The 26,519-nt window shown below is 44.8% G+C and overlaps 2 protein-coding genes and 1 long non-coding RNA gene across 4 annotated transcripts in view; all 3 read right to left on the reverse strand.

The window, feature by feature from the left end:
• Positions 1 to 3,250: 3,250 nt before the first annotated feature.
• On the reverse strand, positions 3,251 to 4,612 carry LOC134206068 (uncharacterized). The gene has a single exon (XM_062681747.1). The coding sequence runs from the start codon at positions 4,610 to 4,612 to the stop codon at positions 3,251 to 3,253; it is 1,362 nt and encodes a 453-aa protein (XP_062537731.1).
• A 5,306-nt stretch (positions 4,613 to 9,918) lies between these two features.
• On the reverse strand, positions 9,919 to 11,165 carry LOC134208228 (uncharacterized). Of its 2 annotated transcripts, XR_009978561.1 has the most exons (5): positions 11,044 to 11,165; positions 10,728 to 10,983; positions 10,577 to 10,659; positions 10,218 to 10,496; positions 9,919 to 9,950 (listed from the first exon to the last, which is right to left on the reverse strand). It is a non-coding gene; the product is annotated as an uncharacterized LOC134208228 (long non-coding RNA). The 2 variants fall into 2 exon arrangements; XR_009978560.1 differs by lacking the exon at positions 9,919 to 9,950 and having other exon boundaries at positions 9,962 to 10,496.
• Positions 11,166 to 13,537: 2,372 nt separating this feature from the next.
• LOC134208230 (uncharacterized) overlaps positions 13,538 to 26,519 on the reverse strand; it is a 31,708-nt gene continuing 18,726 nt past the window's right edge. Inside the window, exons 4-6 of the mRNA XM_062684268.1 lie at positions 14,930 to 16,972; positions 14,633 to 14,736; positions 13,538 to 14,538 (exon numbers count right to left, since the gene is read on the reverse strand). Coding sequence (XP_062540252.1) covers positions 13,854 to 14,538; positions 14,633 to 14,736; positions 14,930 to 16,972 — 2,832 coding nt within the window. The 3' untranslated portion in view covers positions 13,538 to 13,853. The remainder of the gene's footprint in view (positions 14,539 to 14,632; positions 14,737 to 14,929; positions 16,973 to 26,519) is intronic.

Consider the following 26,519-nt stretch of genomic DNA (forward strand, 5'->3'; position numbering starts at 1 on the left):
ATCATTATCATCGTATTGCAAGATTTACGAGAAAAGATGCATTTTCGGTCTGAAGCATACTTTTAAGAAACAAAATTTGTTCTACAAAGTTGTTCTGGATACTTGGACCCTTATTATAGAGTTACCGAAAAATAGGGTGGGCCATTTTAAAAAAATGTGAAATTTTATTTTTTTTATTTTGCGGAAAATTGACATAAAATGTTCTACAAAGTTATAACGCAGCTTTTTAAATCAACTTTGTTATATAAACTTTTAATGTAGCTCATAAGCTCACTTGTTTAGAGTAATTTTACTTACCAGGATTAGGGTGTCCCTCAAAAAACAATATTTATGATCTGCTCATTTCATTTTTTTTATTTTTCACGGATGTTACCTTCTGAAGACTTTTGGGACTTTTCAAAACGCGTGTTTTGCTATAAGAATATCGTCTGTATCTTCTTCCGTTGTCGAGTTATATCAATTTATTTGAAAAAACATGATTTCAGTAAAATTTGTGAGACTTGAGATAAAAAAATAACATATCCCCAATTTTTTGACATAATGAAGAATATTAATTTCTCTTTTAGATGCCGTGTAATAATATTTTTTTGGTCTGCCCTAACCGGAGATATCAACTTATGAAAAGAATGTAATTTTGACAGAAAAATGAATATAACTTTTAATCGGAAAAAGATATTGTGCATATTTACCCATCAAAGGTTGCATTTTTTTGAGCTCTAAAAGTCACCTAAAGACGACTTTTTCGAGAAATCTGAAACAAAAAAATTAGATCAAAAATACTGTTTTTTTGAGGTACACCCTAATCCAATTAGGTAAAATTGCTCTAAATCAGCCAACTTAAGAGCTACAGAAAAATTTTTTTTAGAAAAATTGATTGAAATAAGCTACGCTACAACTTTGTAGAACATAACATGTCAATATTCCAAGAAATAAAAAAAATATTTTCTAATTTTTTTTATATGATGGGCCATCCTATTTTTTGGTAAAACTATAATGATAGCCTTACTATTTCGAACAATTTTGTAGAACAACAGTTTTTTCTAAAAAATATAGTTTTGGCATAAAATTCATCTTTCCGCGTAAATCTGTATCCTGGACCATAGTGCACTGGTGTTGTGTAAATACAAAACCATATTAGCGAGAAAGAGAGAGAATGCACCATATACCTCTCTTTCACACATTCATTCCAACTGAAATGCGCAACTCAGTATAAGTGAGGCAAGAGAGTTAAATATTCTCTGCACTAGTGGGTGTTTGATTTCACTCTCCAGCTGGTTCGTACAGCAGTGCTATATGGAGGGAGGAAGCATTCTTCACCAAGCACTTTGAAACTGTTCTCTCATGAAGCTACCTTCCTCGGGAGTATATCTGGTGCTGAAGCATCGGTCCTCATCTTCATTGCTTCATTCATCCAAGCATCCTTTCAAGAGGTTCGAAAGCCTCCTTTCAAGAAGCTCGGAAGCCTCCTTTCAAGAAGCTCGGAGGCCTCCTTTCGAGAAGCTCGGAAGCCTCCTTTCAAGAGGCTCGGAGGTCTCCTTTCAAGAGGCTCGGAGGTCTCCTTTCAAGAGGCTCGGAGGCCTCCTTTCAAGAGGCTCGGAGGCCTCCTTTCAAGAGGCTCGGAGGCCTCCTTTCAAGAGGCTCGGAGGCCTCCTTTCAAGAGGCTCGGAGGCCTCCTTTCAAGAGGCTCGGAGGCCTCCTTTCAAGAGGCTCGGAGGCCTCCTTTCAAGAGGCTCGGAGGCCTCCTTTCAAGAGGCTCGGAGGCCTCCTTTCAAGAGGCTCGGAGGCCTCCTTTCAAGAGGCTCGGAAGCCTCCTTTCAAGAGGCTCGGAAGCCTCCTTTCAAGAGGCTCGGAAGCCTCCTTCCAAAAGGCTCGGAATCCTCTTTTCAAGAGGCTCGGACGTAATGCCACTAAGAAGAAGAAGATGAGTTACTTTTATTTTCATTTACAGCAAAAAATAGGGGATACCTCAATGAATGCAAAAGACCGAAGGGGTACCTCTCTAGAAAAAGGTTGAGAACCGCTGTACTAGAGCAATTGGAAAGTATCAAAGTGAATTCTAATGGGATTTAATTTTTACAATTAGAATTTGACTGCTATTGTATTCTTCTACCCGGTTCGCGTCTACCACACCACCGCTACCCTACAACAGGCCTTACATGCTTTCGTACTTGTGTGAGGCCTGCTCGAGAATAATTTATAGCATCCGTATACAGGTAAATATGAATACCAATTTATTTTACATTTATTTACTGCTACTAAGTAACAGGCAGCTTGTTATATCAATTCTATATTTAGAATCCTGCTTGATAGCAATGAGAATTTGCAAAGAGATTGAGATTATCCAATATGAAATTAGAAGCTGCCAGGGATCGATCCTTTGATCTCCTGTTCATGAGGCAGAAGGAAAGGCACAAGTTCACCAAGCCCACTGTTAATCGTATAGCTCAGGAATTTGAATTTTCCGACGGAAGTGATTATGTAGCACAATGAAAACGCGTGTATTAGTCTTTAACAAAAAAAAAACACTTGATCAGCAGCATCAGAAGGAGGTCGACGAATTTTGTGCAGTAAAAGGCATTTGTTGGCACTTCATTCCACCGAGAAGTCCTCATTTCGGAGGTATTTGGGAGACTGGTTTTAAATCTATGAAATACCACCTCAAACGAGTTGTCGGTGAAGTGAAATTGACATTTGAAGAGTTGACAACATTCTTGGCACAAACGGAGGCTGTTTCGTCCCAAAACTGGCTGTTGGGAACTGGAATAGGGCAATCGTTGGAATGGAATGATGTTCTTGAAACTTAGGAGACGATTCCCTTCTTAGGTGGTCAGTGGACTGTAACACTGGGATTAATTAGGAAAAACACCACTTTGCACTACTGAACTACTTCACTTTATTCACCTTTCAATACACTACACTTTGTTAACAATACGGTTATCGATTATATTCGCGTCGCGGATGGTAAAATTATACTGACTCGAATTGTGCTACAACACTGCTTATATACTCATTTTGATTATTTCTAGAAATTTCATGTATATTCCTTTCAGCGTGTGCAACATGATTTGTTGTTGCATCGATGTCACGTCGTATGGTGATGTCGCATCGTACGATGATGTTGCGTCGATATAGTTGTCGCATCCAAATAGTTTCATAGGGTTCTAGAGACTTCTAGAGCAGTTGGGTTTCGGATTCTAGAATGTTCTCGGACATTCGTCCTAGACGGAACATACTCCCCCCGGTTGAGGCGTTATCGGCTCAAGGTTTCAGTTGTCGCCATCAGAGGTTTGTTGTCTTCAATAGGAAGGATGGATATCTTGGTGATCGGTCGACGGTAAACTACACCATTACTAAAAACATCCACTGTTCTCACCAAATTGTCTTCTCCTGGATAAACAGCAACAATTCTTCCTAACTTCCAACAAAGAGGCGGTTGATTCTTGTCATGGATCAGAACAATCATAGTGGATTGAACATTTGGCATCATTTTCAAGTTCTTCTTTATTGGCTGTAGTGAGGCGAGATAGTCCTTTGTCCAAGCTCGCCAGAAGTGCTCGCGCATGAGCTGCAAATGTTGCCAACGTTCGAGACGATTGATTTTAACGTTTTCAAGTGACGGTTCGGCGGGTGCTGTGAGCGGGCGTCCTATCAAGTAATGTGCCGGAGTGATAACTTGAGGATCAGATGGATCGTTAGAGAGAGCAAACATCGGTCTTGAATTGAGTAGTGCTTCAATCTCTGCCAAAACAGTTGCAAGCTCCTCAAACGTAAGAGTAGCATTTCCTACGATACGTTTCAGGTGGGTTTTTGCAGATTTTACTGCCGCTTCCCAAAGGCCACCGAGCTCTGGGGCGTCGGGTGGGATGAAATGGAATTCCACTTCCCGAAGTTGACAACATTCTTGGATGCTTTTGTTTGTCTGTTGGTCTTGAAACATACAATAGAGTTCGTGAAGTTCGTGAGTGGCTCCTTTGAAGTTCGTAGCATTATCAGAGAAGATGTGATATGCCATCCCACGACAACTGATGAATCTTCTCAGTACAGCCAAAAAGGCACTTGTAGTCAAGTCCGAAACAGCCTCTAAATGTATGGCTTTCGTGGTCATACAGACGAAGACAGCAACGTAAGACTTAATCAGCTTCGCTCTGTATGTGCCTTGTTTTACGACGATAGGGCCAGCGTAGTCTACTCCTGTCATTGCAAAAAGAGGCGATGGTACAAATCTAGATTTTGGAAGGTTTCCCATCAGCTGTGTCGTTCCGATTGGGTTGGTACGGAAGCATTTCACACACTGGCGAGTTACTTGCCGGACAGTAGACCGTGAATTCAGCAACCAATACCGTTGACGCAGAGCACTGATGAGTCCTGCTTGACCAATGTGTAGCAGCTCGACATGCATGCTTCGAATGAGTTTCTTTGTGAGTTCGTCCTTATCGGGAAGGATAATCTGGTGCTTCGACGCAAATGGTAAATTAGAACGATATAGTCGTCCACCAACGCGGAGTAGTCCATCCTCGTAGAATGGCCGTAGATTTGCAACACGCTTGCATGGTTGGTTGGATATCACTCGTTCTATTTCATCCGCTAGATGAACACGTTGAATCACCTTCATGATGGCGTTGTTGGCACGATGTAACTCTTAAATAGTGAGGTAAATGTCGTATTTCAACGTGCCTGCACCAGCCGAATTGAAACAGATGATGCAACCACTGTAGAAACAACAAGCACGAAGCGTTCGCCTCAAAATCAGTCAGTAAACTGAAACCCAACCTTCGTTGCTTCAATCCCAACGGCGCATCCGACGTTCGAGTTTGTGACAAAAGTTGTGGTTGGTTTGGATCGCAAAGCAATCCTAGCACCTTGATGACATCGTTCACTCCATATTCATGTATAAAAGACATCTGTTTTCCCGTTCATGCGGTGGTATATGTTGCAGAAAATACTCAGAATTCGAACACCACTTGTGTAATTGGAAGCCACCGCGAGCTAGCAGAGCCTTCAATTGGGAGTGACATTCGCTGAGCTCATCCAACGTATCGGCTCCGGATAATACGTTATCGACGTAGAAATCTTCCCTCACGATCCGAGAAGCGACAGGGAAATCCAAAGCTTCATCTTCAGCTAGTTGCATGAGACAGCGCGTTGCTTGGTACGGAGCCGAAGCTGTTCCATATGTAACCGTATTTAGTTCCATTACTCTTGTGATGGGTCCTCTCGCCAAAAGATTCGCAGAAATCTTTGGTCCTCTGGCGCAATGAGCACTTGACGATACATTTTCGATATATCAGCGGAAAAAGCATAGGAGTATTTTCGGAAGCGCAGCATGATCGAGTCACTCTGTACGACAGGACCTATCTTGATAAGAAAATTATTTTGAGCTTTTTAGTGGAATGTCTTCACTTGTCATAAGACAAGTTTTTACAATCCCATTGAATTCCACCACTTAATTGTCTCGAGACACTGAAGACGGCCTTACTGTTGAGGTCGAAATACGTATCTGTCAAGATACAATTAAGTGGTGGAATTCAATGGGATTGTAAAAACTCGTCTTATGACAAGAGAAAAAAGGACCTATCTGTAGTATCTCGTTCAAAGATAGTTTCGTAAGTTCCGACTTCGCACTAGCATAAAAAACCATTCGACATTTTGTACTAGACTTCATAGGGCTTAGAACTGCGTGGTGCGGTAGGTAGCACTTGGCTTGATGTGGAGGGTCGTTGGCTTCATCAACTTGATTATTTTATTATTTATTCAGACTAAGGCCGAAGTGGCCTGTGCGGTATATAAGAGTCTTCTCCATTCGGCTCGGTCCATGGCTACACATCGCCAACCACGCAGTCTACGGAGGGTCCGCAAGTCATCTTCCACCTGATCGATCCACCTTGCCCGCTGCGCACCTCGCCTTCTTGTGCCCGTCGGATCGTTGTCGAGAACCATTTTCACCGGGTTACTGTCCGGCATTCTGGCTACGTGCCCAGCCCACCGCAGTCGTCCGATTTTCGCGGTGTGAACGATGGATGGTTCTCCCAACAGCTGATGCAACTCGTGGTTCATTCGCCTCCTCCACGTACCGTCCGCCATCTGCACCCCACCATAGATGATACGCAGCACTTTCCTTTCGAAAAATCCAAGTGCGCGTTGGTCCTCCACGAGCATCGTCCAGGTCTCGTGTCCGTAGAGGACTACCGGTCTAATGAGCGTTTTGTAGATTGTCAGTTTGGTACGGCGGCGAACTCTATTCGATCGGAGCGTCTTGCGAAGTCCAAAGTACGTACGATTTCCAGCCACTATGCATCTCCGAATTTCTCTGCTGGTGTCATTTTCGGCAGTCACCAGTGAGCCCAAGTACACAAATTCTTCTACCACCTCGATTTCGTCACCACCGATGCAAACTCGCGGTGGGTGGCTCACATTGTCGTCTCTTGAACCTCTTCCTATCATGTACTATGTCTTCGACGTGTTGATGACTAGTCCGATCCGCTTAGCTTCCCTCTTCAGTCTGATGTAGGCTTCCTCCATCTTCTCAAAGTTACGTGCCATAATATCTATGTCGTCGGCGAAGCCAAATAGCTGGACGGACTTATTGAAAATTGTACCACTCGTGTTAATCCTTGCTCTTCGTATTACCCCTTCCAAAGCGATGTTGAATAGCAGACACGAAAGACCATCACCTTGCCGTAACCCTCTACCCGTTTCGAAGGGACTCGAGAATGCCCCTGAAACTCGAACTACGCACATCACCCGATCCATCGTCGCTTTGATCAACAGTGTCAGTTTATCCGGAAAACCGTGTTCGTGCATTAGCTGCCATAGCTGGTCCCGATCGATTGTATCATATGCGGCTTTGAAGTCGATGAATAGATGATGTGGGCACGTTGTATTCGCGGCATTTCTGCAGTACTTGGCGAATGGCGAACACCTGGTCCGTGGTAGAGCGTTCGCCCATAAATCCCGCCTGGTACTGCCCCACGAACTCCCTTGCAGTTGGTGTTAGTCGACGGCATAAAATTTGGGAGAGTACCTTGTAGGCGGCGTTCAGCAATGTGATTGCGCGGTAGTTACTACAATCTAGCTTATCGCCCTTTTTGTAGATGGGACACATACCTTCCATCCACTCCTGCGGCAAAACTTCCTCCTCCCAAATCTTGGTAATGACCCAGTGCAGCGCTCTAGCCAGTGCCTCACCACCGTGTTTAAATAGCTCTCCTGGTAGTTGGTCAACCCCAGGGGCTTTGTTGTTCTTCAGCCGGCCAATCTCCTCCTGGATTTCCTGGAAATCCGGAGCCGGTAAAATTATGTCCTGCGCGCGTTCTCCCAGGTCCATCACCATACCGCCATCTTCGTCTGCCACATCGCCATTCAGGTGTTCTTCGTAGTGCTGCCGCCACCTTTAAATCACCTCACGCTCGTTCGTAAGAAGGTTCCCGTTTATGTCCTTACACATATCAGGCTGTGGCACGTGGCCCTTACGTGAACGGTTTAACTTCTCATAGAACTTTCGTGTGTTATTAGCGCGGTACAGTTGCTCCGTCTCTTCACGGTCTCGATCTTCCTGCTGGCGCTTTTTCCTCCGGAAAATCGAGTTTTGTCTGTTCCGCGCCCGTTTATATCGTGCCTCGTTCGCCCTCGTGCGGTGTTGCAGCAATCTCGCCCATGCTGCATTCTTCTCTTCCACTAACTGCTCACATTCGCCGTCATATCAGTCGTTTCTCTGATCCGAGGGCACCGTGCCAAGTGCAGCGGTTGCGGTGCTACCAATGGCGGATCGAATATCTCTCCAGCCATCTTCAAGAGACGCTGCGCCTAGCTGCTCTTCCGTTGGAAGTGCCACTTCCAGCTGCTGCGCGTATTCTTGGGCTAGTCTACCGTCTTGTAGCCGCCCAATGTTAAGCCGCGGCGTCCGACTTCGACGCGTGTTGTACACCGTCGAGAGTTTTGAGCGCAGGCATACTGCAACGAGGTAGTAGTCGGATTCAATATTCGCACTGCGGTAAGTGCGGACGTTCGTGATGACGGAGAAGAATTTACCGTCGATTAGAACGTGGTCGATTTGGTTTTCCGTTTCTTGGTTAGGTGATCTCCATGTGGCCTTGTGGATATTTTTGCGGGGAAAGAAAGTGCTTCGGATTACCATTCAGCGGGAGGCTGCGAAGTTTATGCATCGTTGGCCGTTGTCATTCGATACGGTGTGCAGACTGTCCGGTCCGATGACCGGTCTATACATTTCCTCCCTTCCTACCTGAGCGTTCATGTCACCGATGACGATTTTGACGTCCCGCAGTGGGCATCCATCGTATGTCTGCTTCAGCTGTGTATAGAACGCTTCTTTCTCGTCGTCGGGTCTCGATTCGTGTGGGCAGTGCACGTTGATGATGCTATAGTTGAAGAAACGGCCTTCAATCCTCAGCTTGCACATCCTTGGGTTGATGGGCTGCCACCCAATCACGCGTTGGCGGATCTTACCCAGCCCTATGAAGCCGGTTCCCAACTCGTTGGTGGTGCCACAGCTTTGGTAGAAGGTAGCCGCTCGATGCCCGCTTTTCCACACTTTCTGTCCTGTCCAGCAAATCTCCTGCAGCGCCACGACGTCGAAGTTGCGGGGATGTAATTCATCGTAGATCATCCTGTCGCAACCTGCGAAACCTACCGACTTGCAGTTCCATGTTCCAAGCTTCCAATCGTGATCCTGTATTCGTCGCCTAGGTCTTTGCCGATTATATCGAGTCGCATTATCTCTTATATTGTTCGTAATGATTGGTTTTCCAGGCGGCTTATTGGGCCCCCGGATAAAAAATATCATAAAAATATTATTAAATTTATTGTTACAAAACCACACAACACATTAGTATTACTGTTGAATAAAATGTTATTTTACTCATAGAATCACATTAGAATTTATTGTTTTCCACGATTCATTTAATGGTAAATGAGACTTTTACAATAAAAAATGGGGGTTGTTATGTATCTTTACAATAAAATTTTCGTGAATTTTCCATACAAAATTTTTAGCAAAACAATTGATTTAGCTGTTCTTCTATGGGATGATTTTCATGGAGAAAACAATAAAAAATACAGTTTTTCTTATGTTTTTGTTTATTTTTCTTTATTGTATTACCATAAAAGTACAAATACTTCAACAATAATCGCATATTAAAATGTTACAAAAGAAATACAATAAAATCTGATATTCTTTTTCAATAGTAGATATATTTGATAACTGATGAGCTGCTAAAATTATTGCGTATTATTAACCTGCCAGTTTTAGAAGATTTTCATCCTATGGTATATGTTTTTCTCGTGTCTTGAATTTAAATTGAACTACTAAAAGATCAAAACCTTCCTTAATTAAAACTTAATTAAAGTTAATATAAAATCAATTTGTTTAGTTTAAATAATTCCACATTTTTCCACCCAACTCTCAACGCTGTTCTTTGCCGACTATTACCGTATATTACGTAGCCGGAATGTCGGACAATAATCCGGTGAAAATTATTCTTGACAACAATCCGGCAAGGCGTGGTGCGCTACGAGCAAGGTGGATCGATCAGGTGCAGGACGATTTACGGATCATCCGTAGATAGCGTGGTTGGCGACTGTTATGTACTATAGAGTCTAATCCGGTCTTTGAATAAATGAATACATAATACCGTATCCAGTTTTCCGCGAGCGGTAATGGCCGCCAGCTTGCCTGCGGGTTAGTCTCTGATTTGACATTTCTGGAGGTCAACTGCACCCACCATTCGAGCATTTTGATCAATGTGGTATATAAGAAGGCTTGAATTCACTGAATCAGCACCTTCTTATATGCTACATTGGTCAGAATGCTCGGAGCGATGGGTGCAGTTGACCTCCAGACACGTCAAATCAGAGACTGAACCGCAAGCAAGCTGGCGGCCATTACCGCTCGCGGAAAACTGGATATTACAATGTTCCAGAATGGAAGAAAGCAACTGTAACACAAACAAAAAAATAAATTAGTGTTCATGTAATTGAGAAAATGTGTGTAACAAAAGGTGTTTTTTCATAGAATATGGAATCGACAGGTATTCGGTAGACTATTGTGCTTCGTCACATCTTTTTAAAACGACTTTTTGGGCACACATGATTACTGTTTCGGTGGATTTGATAAAATGATTATTTTTCCTTGCTTTTTGAGCCTGTGGACTCTGTCGGTAACATCTTTCGTTAGCCTATCAATTCAAGTGAACGATACTTACTCCACAGAAAAAGAGTTTCCCGGAAGCAAAATCCTGGAAGATTTTTTGCTGATGCCTTGGAGTGTATCGTCTAGCAGTGACTTGGTGACTTCTCAAGCCTATCTTCTTCCTTCTTTGCACAGCTACTAACCTTGTTCGACCTTTCGGCAGTACCCAGCCATGAGAAATGTTTCACCCAATCAGTGAGTATTTCATGGCGGTGGAGATAGCAACTTATGAAAAACCTGGGAGTGACAGTATGGGTTTTCTATCTGCATACTTCCACAGCTGTTCTCTATTCTGTAAACAAGAAGAGAAATATGTGTCATTGCGAATTGTCATAAAACTGAATAGAGAATGTAGTATGTTATGATACATACGGTTTTATCTGTTGACAGGGCGGGTGGCTGCTGATTCGACAGCATACTTTTTCTCCTCCTTCCGGTGTAATATATTTCGATACCTATATGGATAAAATGAACAAATTGACAATTATAAACTGGATCGTAAATGACGATATTATTTACTCACCATTATCACTTCCGGGTTTTCCTTCTCCAATCCTCCGGTTGCTGTAGTAGTGAAAATTGTTCCGTTACCTGGTACAGCATGAAAGGTGGCTGTCGATTCGAATTGTCCCGGATGAGCTGGTGGTTCGAAGTTTGTTGTAGGTTCTCCACTGCTGCTGTTAGAGATGCGGAACAGTTTTTCTTCTATCTTCCGGCTGTAGGTTGAGTAAACTTTGCCACCCTACCTACGAATAGATTAAAAAACAAATTCACGAATGCTAAATAAGCATCATTGGATTATCAATGAAAATACGGAGAATATGTAATAGTATACTTACCATTGTCAGTTCTGATCTGTAATTCCGACGCCCAGTCCACTTCCGCGGAGAAAGAAAACGATGAATCTAGTCGAGCTCGTCGTAATTTGAAAACAAACGGCGCTGTCAAAGTTAAAAGCCAGCATACACTCTCAATGGAAACCACGTAACAATCATTTAAAAATATTACTCAAGAAAAAGGTTATTTTTTTGTTTTTAAAATATGTACTAGCACTTAAAAATAAACTTTATATAATATTTTCAGCATAAGTGAATGAGTGTTTTTAGTGCCAACAATGAAAATTATTGTTTTGAAATTGTTTTTAATTGCCGTTGGATCAATAAAAAACATTTTTTTAGAATCATTATTTTATCTTCAAAAATAGCTTTCCGATTGAAGAAATAGTCTGTTCTGATTCATAATGAAAAACTAAAGTGAACATTAAAAAATAATTAAATATAAGTAACATTAAAATTAATTGTAAATACGACGTAAGTACAATAGAGTGTTTGTCATATAATGAATAACCTACAATAAGCTTTCAATAGATTTTATTGTTTACCACACAATCTATTATATTTCAATGGATTTAACCATACAAGTTGCTGTAATTTTTTATCCGGGCCTGCGCAAACCTCCTGTCTCGCCGGAGGGCCGTCGTGTCAGGGCTGTTTAGCGTCCCACCTAACACCAGGACTTGGGCTTGTGCGCTTTGAGCGGCACACGGTCGCTTTGGTGGGGCCTACTTGCGGATACATGCAGCTTTTTATAGAGGTTTAACAGGGCCCACTGTCAAAGTGTCAAACCCCACCACATCCTAGGCAAGCCCCACAACTCGCAGATGGCCTGGGGAGGGATCGTCAAGCCCTTGGATATAGTCGCTGCTGCCCTATAACATCAACTTGATGGCAGTGCCCAAATGACTCATACTCACGAAGGAAATCAATATATTGGCTTCGTAGCTTGTGATCACGCTTGAAACGCTTTTCCAACATCAGGAATCGTTTGAGTGCTAAAGCGCGACAGTCGTCAAGTTGGTCCAGATTCTGTTTGAATGGAAGCTGCACTACAAATCTTCCGGACGAATTACGCTTATACGTTGACAAGAAATGGTCCTCACAAGACCTCCTGGAAGCGGTTGGCACTTCTTCGAGTTTCCAGAATCTGTGTACCAGATCCTCAACATCTTCAATGGTTGCAATATTGGAATGAAAAGCATTTGCACTTGAATCTCCTGATGTACTGATGGTTCCTGCGACAATCCATCCTAGGTAGGTTTCACGAAGCGTCGGTAGATTTGGACCTAGTGCGATGTGACCGGACTTGAAAATGTCGAAGAAAAGCTCTTCTCCAATGAGTGCATCGATCTTGTCTGGAGTATGGAATTTTGGATCTGCTAGTAGAATGGCATCGGGAAGGTTCCAGGAACTCACATCGAACTTGGCAGAAGGTATGGATTGTGTTACCTTAGGGGCAAGCCAGAGTAAACGCGACGAGCGATGCGACGCGACGATTGAGTGCGATTGAGAACAAACATCATCTTTTGAACTGTAGTTGACGCACTTTCGTAGCGATCCTCGAACGCAGTGTAAATTTCATCTTGTTCTTCCTCAGCAGCATCGGGAATCAAGGCCATAATCTCAGTGTGGAATTTACTGAACTCAGTGTACGCTGCTGTAAGCTTTCCACTGATTACGTTGAGTTGGTCATGTGTGATCATGATCATGTGTCTTTGATCTCGCAAAGTAAACTGAATGCGTACAACCTTTTGCTCTATTTGGTTGCGCTGACGGAAGAGTCCATTAAGCTTTTCCATAATCTCCGTTCTCACCTGAGCTTGCCAATCAAATACAAGGAACGATGATTGAGAATCCTCCGAACGATTCTCCTGATTTGATGGAGGATTTGGCAACGATATTTGGTTTTGTATCACTTCGTGGTTCTCATTCACTAGCGGGTTTTCATTTACAGGTGTGGTAGTTTCCGGTGCGGTGTGTTCAATCGGCGAATATTCTACTCGTGGCATTTTTCCCACTAATAATTAGGAACACTGCAGTAGTCAAAACAGATTCACAGGATAATCTCCGGTACATTATCCAGTTCGGTGGACCAATGTTTCGTCCTAAAACTGGCCGTTGGGAACTGGAATAGGGAAATTGTCGGAATGGAATGATGTTCTTGAAACATAGGAGACGATTCCCTTCTTAGGTGGTTAGTGGACTGTAACACTGGGATTAATTAGGAAAAACACCACTTTGCACTACTGAACTACTTCACTTTATTCACCTTTCAATACACTACACTTTGATAACAATACGGTAATCGATTAATCGCGTCGCGGATGGTAAAATTATGTATACTGACTTGAATTGCGCTACAACACTGCTTATATACTCATTTTGATTATTTCTACAAATTTCATGTATATTCCTTTCAGCGTGTGCAACATGATTTGTTGTTGCATCGATGTCACGTCGTATGGTGATGTCGCATCGTACGATGATGTTGCGTCGATATAGTTGTCGCATCCAAATAGTTCTATAGGGTTCCAGAGACTTCTAGAGCAGTTGGGTTTCGGATTCTAGAATGTTCTCGCACTTTCGTCCTAGACGGAACAATATGTTTGTAACATAAAGCAATCATATTTTATTAGTCTAAAAACACTACAACAAAGATGCATCAAAAGATTTTGTTCATTTATAAATGCACAATATATGAAAAATGATCATACAAAAACAACGAATTACAACAGCACCAATAATTACAGATCATTATCTGGGTTACATTTATACAACCTCCCTATGCTCCTCCCTAGTTCCAAAAAATCCCTTCAAATTGTAACCGTATCCGAAATGGTAGACACATTATCCCCATTCATGTTGTGCTCGTCCTGAAAGCGGGCGTAACGCACCGGTAACGAGTGGGACCGTGCCCGGCTGACAATGCCTTGCAGTTCTTCGGTCAGGGACGTAGTGTGCCGCCGCCGGCGGTAAAGGACCATAGCTGCCACGGTCAGTGCGGCACAGAGCAACAGGGCACCTACGATGGAGTACCCAAGCGGACCCGCTCCACCTCCTATGCCGCCCAGGTGACCACCGCTGAAGTTCGCTATTAGCTGATCGACGTCCAGTAAGGTCCCGTTGGGGCCGTTGACGGTGTTCACTGGATAGATTGTGGAGGTTGAGGCGTTAGCGGCGGTGGTGGGTGGTTGAGCAGATGCTGATGTGTTTGTGGTGGTGGGTGGAGTAGTCCCGGTAGAGGGACTTGCCGTGGTTTCCTTCGTTAACGATGGAGTTGGTGTAGTCGAAATTGTGGTTGGTGGGATTGGAGTGGTTGTAGATGTTGTAGGCGTAGGATTTGTTGACAGTGGAGCAAATGTAAACATTTCATTGGGAGCGATTTTTGTTGATTGATCTACTGTTGTTGACAATGTTGTTGTATCATCTGGTGCGGCGATTAGGGTTGTCAATGAGGTTGTTGTCACAGAAATTTCGTTCATGTCAGTGGCTATAACCCTATTTGTAAGAAAATGAAGATGAGATAATCCTGTACTTCAAAAAATTCTAGTGTGTTACTGGAGTTTTAAAATAGATAGTTTAAAAGGATTACCTGAGAAAATTCATCTGCCTACAGTTGCATAATAGTAGTCCATCACTAGGGACACTCTCACACAGGTTAGCTGACCATATAAGGTCCTTAGTCATCATTTCGCACTAAAATAAATATTCAGAATTAAAATGTTGCTGATAAGGAAACTGAAAAAGGAGAGCTTCTCAAATATTTTGCATCCATTAAAAAATGAACCACTAGAAAGGCACATTTAAAGCGATTTGAACTTTATTTGCAATGCAGTGGCGATATCAGGAAACTAAATAAAAAAGTTTCTTTCAGAGATCGCCTCCATACCTTATAATTTCCAGTCGAGTTCCCAATTGGTAACGAAACGTTCCACTGATAGCTTCCGTCATTCCATTCCACAAGCTTCCAGACCTCATTTTTGTCGACCGCCAATACCAGCGCCTGAAACATCTCCACCATCGGTTTCGAAGTGAGTAGATCCGTTGTGAGCCAAACCTTCCCCAAGCAGAAGTACGCCACCCCGTTCGTGGCACCGTTAATCGTTGGAATTTCCGATGTCTTCATTGTCGCGTGCCCGGTATTGGTCACGTTATCCGGAATTTGAATACCGTCCAGGAGCGGATTTCTCGACGAAGCACTCCATCTTTTCACGTCCAGGACAATAAACTTTCCGGAATAGCCAGGCTGTTTGTTGCTGCAGAACTGCTGGGTCGCCGTCGGGATGTAACTCAGCAGCTGTCGTTTTGCTTCCGTTCCATTATTCGATGCAATTTGGCTTTCGTAGAGATCCAACTTTACTTCGGCGGTGGGCGCTGTAAGCGAAGAATGCGTTTGGCGAGTTACACGAGCTGGACCATGTTCGACAGCGTCGATCAACTTCAGCAGTTGATCCAGTAAGATACCATTGGAACCACTTTTATCGAAATCCATAAGGATCTTCACGTGCTTTGCGAACTGAAGAACCGTTGATGCCGGAAGATATCGCGACCGTTCGACAAACGCTTTAAGGGCCAATGGAGTTTGAACTTCCAGAATGGCCATCACTTTGGTGTAAAAGCTGTTGAACTGTTTCGAGCCTTGGTTTTTCAGCGTTACAAGAGTGTCGAATGCGGTTTTAAATGCCTCTTCGAGACTACCCCGTAGAAAACTGTTCTCAATGGCATCAATTCGATGATTCAAATCTTCTTCGTTCAGTGTTGGATTCGGTAGTACGGAAACCTTAGGTCCATCGATTCGAGAACAAGCACTCCGTGAGTCACAAACTTCGAAGAAGGTGGAAATATTGTCCTTCGAATACGGTAGTTGCGTTTCCGCGGACATTACTTCGTAATAACTGGCGAATTTCACCAACGTCCCTTCAACGGAGTACCAATAGGAGTAGCTAAGTGGGTAATCTGTTTCTCGGTCTTTTGCCACCCCAGTAGAAAACGTGAAAAACGTGTTAAGGGCAGTCCCATTTCCGTCGGGTGCAACCTCAAGGGGGAATCCCTTCGGTGGAGCGTTGGTTTCCAAAATCATATCCCAGTGACTGGTAACTGTTCCACGTGGTGCTTTCGTTTCAACACTATCATCGATTGGTTCAGGACATTGGGTGAGCAGGCGGAATTTGTATGACGAGTCAGGAGCCAGCCCGTTCCAGCTCGTACCATTAGCAGGAATGATCAACGCGACTTCACGAGTCATTGTATCATTCCCGTAGTCGACCAGCTCCGAGAGGAAGTTTTCCTCTATGTCGTTGATCTGAATATTACCAATGTCGCCTAGTTTTGTAGGATCAAAATGAGCGAACCCATCTTCCATCACAACGGTCCAATTGCAAATGCACTTAGGAAAAAGCCCGCTTACATCTGCCGGAACTTCGTAACGTTGGCCGGGGATTAGATACGTTGGAGGTGGCACTGGCAATGTTACTGTAATCGTTGACTTTGGATTAACCTGTACGATGGAGTCTAAGTGGAGGCCTTCGTATGAGGCTGTGATTGTGTATTTAGACTCTTTCATGAAGGAAATAGTTGCACGGTTTTCCGAAATTAGTAAATTTTCTGAACAACTCGCGTCTCCGGATGAATCAAGACAGGCCCAATTAACGTTGGACACTTGTTTATCATTGAACAACACACTTATTTCAGTGGATTGCGCGAACCCGGTGGTTGCATTGCGTGGAAATATGTTGCCTTCCAAGGGACGTTTCAGAACGTTCAACTTCATCCTAGCCGCTACGATGTTTGCTTCGGTGCTAGATTCGACAACTGATACGCCAACGATGTAGCTTGTGTTCGGGAATAGGTTTCCAGTTGGGACGGTCAGCATGTCTGAGTTGGTGCTCACAATTTCTGCTGATTCGTTCAATCCTTCTACAAGCCATATGAACTGGAAGATGAAACAAATAAAATGCGTTACTAAACTTGTAATTTGTTATTTACTAACTCTAATCAGACATATCGAATAGTAATCAGATAGTGTGGGGTACCATAGACATTGGTGAGCCACTACGGGATTATAGGAAATCAAAATCTAATCCGTTCTCCCCCCTTTAGCCACCAACGAAGCAGTACTTCAGAAGAAAGGCATGAAGAAAATTCGTGAATCGTGTCCGTACATTATCCGTAACATGTTAGTCGCGATGACCTCTATGTTCTACATGAACGGGTACAACCTTTAAGGTCCACCAGCTGCACATAGAAAAAATATAGTATCATGTAATCCACCATGTAGAAACCCGCGGTATGCGCGTTACCGGAGAGGACTTAGCGGTGTCAGAGCTCTGGTAATGTTGGGGCACCAGCTTTTAGCTTATGGATCCTGTACACCTCCGGTGGTGCAAAGGGCCGACTAGAAAGATCTCCATCCTGAGCCCGGCTTTCGCTTTAACCTGATTTCGGTCGACTTCTTTTATTTCTTTATTGAGACAGCAGAGGCAGACCAAGAGGTTCACGGTCAATCGCATCTACCAGAATCTCATCGATTACGATAAGGAACAGTAACGGTGATAGAATACATCCTTGCCTCACACCAGCTACGATCCGGATAGGGTCGGACAAGACCCCATTGTGCAGCACTCTACACGAGAAGGCCTCGTACTGTGCCTCTATGAGGCCGATGATTTTCTCAGGAACTCCCTTGCGTCTCAGGGCGCCCCACATATTCTCGTGATTAAGACGGTCGAAAGCTTTTCCGTAGTCAATGAATACCAAGTAAAGGAACTAATGGAATTCGTTGACCTGCTCCAGAATGATGCGGAGCGTGACAATATGGTCCACACAGGATCTTCCGGAACGGAATCCGGCTTTCTGCCGCCAGAGAGTCGCATCGATCTTCTCCTGAATTCGGGCTAGGATAATTTTCACAGAACTTTGAGAACGGTACACAGCAACATAATGCCTCGCCAGTTATCGCATACAGTCAGGTCACCCTTTTTGGGAACCTTCACTAAGATACCTTGCATCCAGTCGACCGGGAAAGTTGCGGTGTCCCAGATATTACGAAATAAACGATGCAGTAGTTGAGCGGATGTCATGGGATCAGCTTTGAGCATCTCGGCTGATATGCGGTCGACTCCTGGGGCTTTATTCGATTTCATGCTTTGGATGGCTGTTTGAATCTGTAGCAGTGATGGAGCTTCGGTATTGACGCGTGTTATGCGTCGGATCCTAGGCAGATCATGCCGAGGTGGTGATGGCCTGGCTGGCACTTGAAAAAGTTGTTCGAAGTGCTCGAACCAGCGTTTCAGCTGGTCAGTTGGGTCGGTCAATAATTGATCATTTGCGTCTTTCACAGGCATCGTTGCATTCATCTTCGCCCCGCTTAAGCGTCGTGAGATATCGTAGAGGAGGCGAATGTCCCCGGTTGCGGCGGCTCTCTCTCCTTCGTCGGCCAGAGAGTCTGCCCACGCTCGCTTGTCCCGTCGACATGAGCGTTTTACTTCTTTCTCAAGAGCCGCGTATCGTTGACGGGCTAAGACTTTGGCTCCTCTGGTTTTCGATCGCTCTATCGCGGCTTTGGCTTCTCTTCGCTCCTCTATCTTCCTCCAGGTCTCATCGGTGATCCATTGATTTCTCTGGGTGCGTAGTTCGCCCAGATTGTTCTCGCTGGTGGCGATGAAGGCATTCTTGATTCTGGTATTCTGCAGCACGCGTCTCCAGTTCTTAAACGAAGGACCGTTTCACCGTGGCATCTTCCAGTCGGCGTGTGTTGAATCGTCGTCCAACTCTTTCCTCCTGCCGACGAATCCGCGCAATGCGCAGGCGTATTTCGCCGATGAGGGGGTGATGATCAGACACGATATCGGCACTACGTTTATTCCGTACATCAAGAAGGCTCCGTTTCCATTTTCGGCTGATGCAGATGTGGTCGATTTGATTTTCTGTAAAGCCGTCACGGGAGACCCACGTGGTGAACCGGTCGATGAGGGAAGAGCGATCCCCCGATCACCATGTCGTTATTACCACAAAATTCTGCGAACAGCTCTCCGTTTTCGCTCATTTCTCCGATACCATGGCGTCCCATAATGCGCTCATGGTTCGAGTTGTCGGATCCGATCTTTGCATTGAAGTCGCCCAAACAGATCTTGATATCACCCTTCGAAATTCTATCTACGACGGCATTGAGTTGACTGTAGAAGTTCTCTTTGTCTTGCAGATCGGCAGCATCGGTTGGCGCATAACATTGGATTATAGTAAGGTTTCGGACCCGCGTTCTAAATCTGGCAACGATTATCCTTTCACTAATAGGTTCCCACTTCATAAGCGCAGAGTGTGCCTGAGCGCTTAGTAGGAAGCCAACTCCGCGATGCCGGGGAGCGTGTTCACCTCGTAAACCAGAGTATAGCAGAACTTGTCCCGACGGCGTTCTGTGTTCTCCAAAGTTTGGCCAACGGACTTCACTTAGTCCCAGGATCTCAAGCTTCATGCGGCGTGCCTCATTGGCAAGTTGTGCCAATTTAACCTGCTAGGCTAGGGTTAAAACGTTTCGTGTTCCTATTCGTGTCCGTTGTTTCGCGCTAAGAGTTGTCGCCGTAAAATCAGTCCGTATTGTTTCATTATCGGATTCTCGAACAAATTGATGTTTTGGGAACAGTAGGTTGTTGACCCAAGGTTCCCTATCCACCGGGATGGGGCTGCCATCTTAGGTATAGCTTCCGGGGAATAGCATTTCATACTCAGCCGCTGGATGCCAGAACAGACGCTGTTGGAGCCGCACCTCCTTGGTGGACAGACGCTCGATCAGTCGGGTCAAATTTGTTTAAAGTCCCACCCAACACCAGGACTAGGCTAGTGCGCTTTGAGCGGCACACGGTCGCTTTGATAGGGCCTGCTTGGGGACACATGCAGCTTTTTATAGAAGCTCAACAGAGCCCACTGTCGAACCCCACCACATCCTAGGCAGACCCCACAGGACGCACCCTCTCACTCTAGCTGATGTCAGAAGGACAACAGTGCCCAGGCTGCACTACCAGCTAAGTACGCAACCCTTAGCTGGCGGTCAATTGTCATCGGAAGACCCGTGGAAGCGTGAGTATTGGAACTTGTGAGGACCAGAGCTATGTTAGGCGCCCCTTCCCGGATGTCAACTCACCATTTCGCAGCCCACCACAACGAATTATGAACAACAAAATACTCTGAAGGTTCAGGTTTCTGAAGTCAATTTCACTAAGTAAAGGTCTGTTCAAATATTACGTAACGCAATAGGGGGTGGGGGGTTGTCAAATTTTTGTTACGATTTGTTACGCAAAATATGGGGGGTGGGTGTCCTTCGGAATATTGTTACGCGTAACAAATCAATTGCATAGCGAAAAAAAAATTAAAAATGTAAAAAAATGTTTATTTTCTTTAAAACAGCATAAAATATACAATACATAATAATTCATTGTAACATAGCCCATAGTCCCTTTGGTACATCCAGAAAGTAATGCTTCAAAGGGGGGCCAGTGCACAACGCACCCTCGAGGTTAGCTACGTGTCCTTGCAGCACCGAACATCGTAACTCGCTTTTTTATAAGAACACCATGGTATCGTGCCAGCGCGTTGCCGGCTTTCCAGGTGGCCTTACCACGCCCTATGTCCTCGGAAGGTGGGAAGGGTCGACTTCGCGCCTGCTTCCCTCTGCACGACTGGTATCAAGAATGATGATGCCGCGTGCACCCCAAGCACACAGCACACAGAGGGACTTGCCGACGCGAGGCCTACGCCTGCCCCAGCCTTGACGAAGACCCCTTTCCGACCTCGGGCTCGGAACCCGCCCGGTTGACCAACGCCGCGAAAGCGACGATACCATGTTGTTCTTCGCGCGGCCACTTGTTCGATAAAAGGATCGAGTTCGACCACAGAGCATGACCACCGGTATGATCCATGAAGCCGACTCCGATCCCTTGGACCACCTCTTATTTGCGCCTGAACTTGCCATCCTTGAGTCCACGCGCCACCTTCTGTGTAGCTTCGAGACGATTTGGGCGATAGCCGATAAAACGGCGTTCCAGTCAACTTCATCTTTACACATCCTCCGAACTAGCTTGTCGGGGATAGTGTCCAGACCACATGTGGCAAGCATGTGGTCACGCATTGACGCGAAAACGTGAGCACACGAACAACACGTGTTCCGCCGTTTCCTCTAAACCTGCGCACACCAAACACTCGGGCGAGGCCGAGCAAGCCAGCTGCGTTACCTGCACTGTGATTTTGTAGCACGCTCAAACGCCGGGCACATCGAACCCCCCATGGGGTGCTTGTATTGCATACTTTTGTATAATGAGTAGTTATTAAGAGAACGCGACTCACAAGGGTAAAAATAAATACACCACCACTAAACGCACCTCGTTATGACTTCAACGCACAACCCTGTAAACGATCGTAAGTAGACACACGATCTGAACGAGGGCAACACACAGTCCGATCCAGCACCTTCTATTCTTCTGATTCGGAGCATCACTTCCGCAATTTAGTCCGATCCTACAGGACAGAAGTGGAGAGTGCTCAGTGACTGCCTAGGAAATCTAATACAAAGTGCAACTATTAGGCCCGACACGACGCATCACACCGTAAGGGCACCTGAGGAACGACTCGCTTCTGGATCTGGATTAGCTCCGGCACGTGGAAGATCTAATATCACCTGGATTAATAAGAACACCTGAAGGGTGTGTACGCACATAGGCCCTTGACATCCTGCACGAAACGACAGAGATCGCATTCACCCAGAATGTCATCTACATAGTTCAAGCATCAGATTTGACCCGGCGGCCCTAATAGAAACGTGTACATTTGCATACCACGGCATTAGCAAGCAAAAGGCCCTCCAAAGAGGGCTCTTTTATGTACAGCCGACCCACAGTGCAACCGACGCTCTCGCAACACTATCGACTCGTTATGTCACAAGGGCAGCGTCGCAGAGCCTAGTGACGATTCAACGTAACAAGTCCGTCCACCGTCGGCGAGTGTCAGTGTGTGCGTACGTCTCATTCACCGAGCCGGAGTCGTATAGTGGCTTGGTGTGTATCGCCCGCTGGAAGAATAGTGCCGAGTGTAAACAAACCACGATTTGTGGGTATATAGTGCCGCTCTTCTTGCGGAGACCGTTGAGTGAATTGTCGAGTGAAGGAGGAAAGAAGCTACGCCTGGTGTGGTGAGAAGGTGATTCCCGGGCTTCCCCGTAGCAGGATCGGGTGTGCATGAAAGATAATTATACGGAATAGGAGAAGAAAGAAGTGTGAAGGACGAGCAGAGCAGCAGTGAAGCGATGGTAGCCTAGTGGTGTGTGTGTGTGTTTGTCCGTGCACAAATGGCATATTGGATCGCACGAATCGTCGAAAAGTTGCGCTATCGAATGCGTGAATGTGTCGCCACAGGTGCAGTGGCGTAGAAATTAAGGGGCCCCTAGAAGAAGACTGGCGAAGACGTTCGTCGAAGAAAAGCTTTGTAAGCTGGAAGGAGGTAGGCTTAGGATGTAAGATTAACCGTTGTTAAATAGAATGTTTTCCCTAAATGTATATGCCATTATGACGTGTGTTTAATTATTGTTTCGACGCGAGAGAAAGACAAGATTTCTCGTTGCACACTCCATTCATTATTTTGAGTGAAGATTTTGAGCTTTATTTTGGGTCTTTTGCCACACTGTTTATGGGAATTAGAAAATACCGTAACATGGCGCCCAACTGAAAATCCCACAAATTATTTTCAGTCAAGTCAATTTTACGCGTTCAATCGTCACTAAGTGAGTGAGTCATCAGTGAGTGAGTGTCATAGAGGATTAGTGTAGTAAAATGGAGTTCAAGCATTTAACCGATACGGAACTAGACTTCGAGTTAGCAGTGAGGAACGTGAAAAATGCTGAATTAATGAACCGCAGTGACAAGATAGAACATCTACAGCTGACAGTGCAACATGAACGAGACGCATTGACTGGTCCCACATCAGCAGTGCATATACTTAGCGATGGAGATAACATCAACTATTGTCAACACATGATCAACCGATTGATGGAGAGGCTCAACAAAGTACTGGATGACGAGGATTTTTGTGATATTGCAATTTGCCGTTCCAGATTATTGTATTACCGAGAAAGAATATCCATCATTTCCGACCCAGTATACCGTCCATACGTGCAGGCAACGGAGAGAAAAATCGAAATTTCCTTGGAGAAAATATCAAAGTTCCTTCAAAGTCAGACGAATGTTCCGGCACCAAATGATCCGCGGGAAGAAATTCTACCGGATGAAGAAGAAGCTCTACAAAGACTAAGAAATTCCTTCTTACAATCGAGTGATAGTTCTGGGAGTAAAGGAAACAAACGATTGGTAGCAGCTTCCTCGCAACCTACAGATACAGAATTACTGAACGAAGCAGCAGGGGGACAAATGGAGGCAGCAAATTTCCCAAACGCAGCAGATGCACGTGAAGGTCAATTTCGATTAACACCACGAGCCCCAAGTGTCCCAGCAGGCACATCATCTCCAAGAATAAATTGCAGAGAAGCACCTGTTCAAATAGCACCATCGGACACAAACCAGGACATTCGCGATGACATCATACGATATTTGTTGAGAAGGGAGACTCCGAGACAAGTACCACGCAACAACACGAACTCAATTCACACCGGACATCGACAACATCTATCGCAACCCATGCATAAGTGGCCGTTTTCTTATGCAGGAAAGCAAAACATCTTAGAGTTAGCGACATTTCTCAATAGAGTAAAAATCTATGCAGACACAGAAGATATTGAAGAAGGGACCTTAATCAAAGGAATCAAACATCTGCTACATGGACGTGCGTTAGAGTGGTACACCCGGAATTACAACTACTTTTTGACATGGGCTAGCTTCAAGCAGCAGATAAAGGCGGAGTTCCTTCCGTCCAACTTTTCACAGCTAATTAAACGAGATCTCTATTGGCGCTTCCAAGGTCAAGACGAGCAGTTTGATCGATACTATCAAGACTTGCTGGCGCTTTTCGAGGTGGTAGAGCCAACACTTTCGCAACAGGACAGATTCTTTATCTTGAAGTCAAACTTAAATGCTGAGTTCGCCGCCATCGCATCAGCTTCCAGAGTTTCTACCGTTGCCGGGTTAGTGGAAGTGTGTAAGGACTACGACAATGCAAAGATGTTTACTAAAAAAAACAGAGCATCACAAATTCCTAGAGCAGCCCTTGCGGAACCAAACCTTTCGACACCAACAACAAACCGCTTCAACAAACCAATGGATCAAGGATATTCGTGGAATCGTCAGAATCCTCAGCGCACGCAGCATGTAAACGTTATTGCAGAAGATCAGTTGGACAATGTGGCAGGCATACGAATCGGTGAAGAAATAGCAGACGCTGATCATCCAGTATGTGCTTCAGACAACTTACCTTTGGGAGAATACCAACGAATGGAAGAAGAAGTTAATGCAGTGGGAGGAAACACAAGCCCTTTTCCAAGGAACCCGCAGCAAAACAACTCAAGACCGGAGCGGAAAATGATCATAACTTGCTGGCAATGCGAGCAACAGGGACACACATTCCCTGTATGTCCAAATCCCAAGACGTTCCTGTTTTGTTACCGATGCGGCAAGAAGACGTATACGTCAAGAAATTGCCCAGATTGCTTCGCCAGGATGACACAGGCTCTACCAGACACAGAAATGAGAGCACTACAGGGAAACGGAACAAGGAGATTTCTACAATAAGGGACAGGGAATCTCCAAAGCTTTCAGCAGTCCCTGAATTACAGAATATCACGCACTTCCCAAACGTAGCTTCAATCGTTTTCGACACCTCAACTGGGGATAACCGTCCATACGCTGATGTTGACCTTATGGGGAAAAGGGTTAGAGGTCTCCTGGATAGCGGTGCAACTTGCAGTTTAATTGGTGGAAAATGTACATCGATCATACGTGAGCTAGGCCTAACCAAGTATCCTGTTCATGGTAGTATTAGAACTGCGGACAATACGGTGCACAACGTATCATACTACGCGTTTCTCCCAGTTGAATACAACAATCAAAAGCACATATTGCCTATAATCTGCGTAGAACAATTACCAGATACGCTTATCCTAGGGATGAACTTTTTCAACCTCTTCGGTGTTAGCATACAGGTCTGCGCGATTAGCGGTCCTGGAGATATGAACACATTAGCAAGCCAAACACTCTCCGACGCGCAGCAGAAGGATCTACAGGAGGCTATCAACTCATTTCCATCATCAAAAACAACAGGAAAGCTGGGCAGGACCGATGTGTACTTTCATAAAATTGAAACAGGAGGAGCACTACCCTTCAAATTAAAATATTATCCTCTCTCAAAATTCTTGCTCGATGATTTGAACAAGGAAGTGGATCGTATGCTAGCAATGGACGTTATAGAAGAAGCTGTATGTTGCCCATGGAACAACCCAACTGTAGCTGTTAAAAAGAAGGATGGTTCAATGAGGCTCTGCTTGGACGCGAGAAAACTTAACGGAATTATTGTTCAGGAAGCGTACCCCATTCCGCATATAGCTACTATAATGAAAAACCTAAGTGGTTCACGGTTTCTATCATCCATCGATCTGGAAGCGGCTTTTTGGCAAATACCATTGGAACCAGAATCCAAACAGAAGACAGCATTCACCATTCCGCAGAGAGGACACTATCAATTCAAAGTTGTCCCGTTTGGACTTTCCACGGCAAGCCAAGCACTGTGTAGGGTCATGAACCACTTGTTTATTGACCTAGAGCCCAAAGTATTTGTATACTTAGATGATCTCATCATAGCTACTGATACATTCGAGGATCATATCAAAACACTCAAAGAAGTCTCCCGGAGACTCATAAACGCAGGATTGACCATAAACTCGGAAAAATCGATCTTCTGCAGGCGAAGTATCAAGTACTTGGGCTATATACTTGACGAACAAGGCTGGAATGTTGACAAGGATAAAACCGAAGTAGTCAGCAATTTCCCAACACCTACAACCAAGAAGGAGATCCAACGCTTTCTGGGTATGTGTGGATGGTACAGAAGATTTATTAAGGACTTCTCCAGAATAGCCACGCCTTTGACAGAGCTCACTAGAACCAAAACCAAGTTCGTTTGGACAGAAAAGTGTGAAGTTGCGTTCAATACCTTGAAACAGCTTCTATGTACAGCTCCGGTTCTATGCACACCCGACTATACACGGCCGTTTGCCATTTCTTGCGATGCTAGTGACGTTGCTATTGGAGCAGTGTTGACGCAGGAGAAGAACAACAACGAACAAGTAATAGCCTTCTTTTCGCAAAAGTTGTCCCCAGCAGAGAGAAAATATTCCGTCACCGAAAGGGAATGCCTCGCCGTCATTCGAGCTATAGAGCATTACAGAGGCTACGTCGAAGGCAGCAGATTTGTTGTGTTTTGCGATCATTCTAGTCTAACGTATTTGAAAACCATGAAGAATCCCACACCATTAATGGCTCGGTGGATACTTC

The sequence above is a fragment of the Armigeres subalbatus genome, chromosome 1 (genome assembly GCF_024139115.2).
Source record: "Armigeres subalbatus isolate Guangzhou_Male chromosome 1, GZ_Asu_2, whole genome shotgun sequence".
Classification (NCBI taxonomy): domain Eukaryota; kingdom Metazoa; phylum Arthropoda; class Insecta; order Diptera; family Culicidae; genus Armigeres; species Armigeres subalbatus.

What these genes read in the sequence shown, in the direction of transcription:
- LOC134206068 (XM_062681747.1), bottom strand. Translation starts at nt 4,612, where the DNA reads ATGAAGGTGATTCAACGTGTTCATCTAGCGGATGAAATAGAACGAGTG.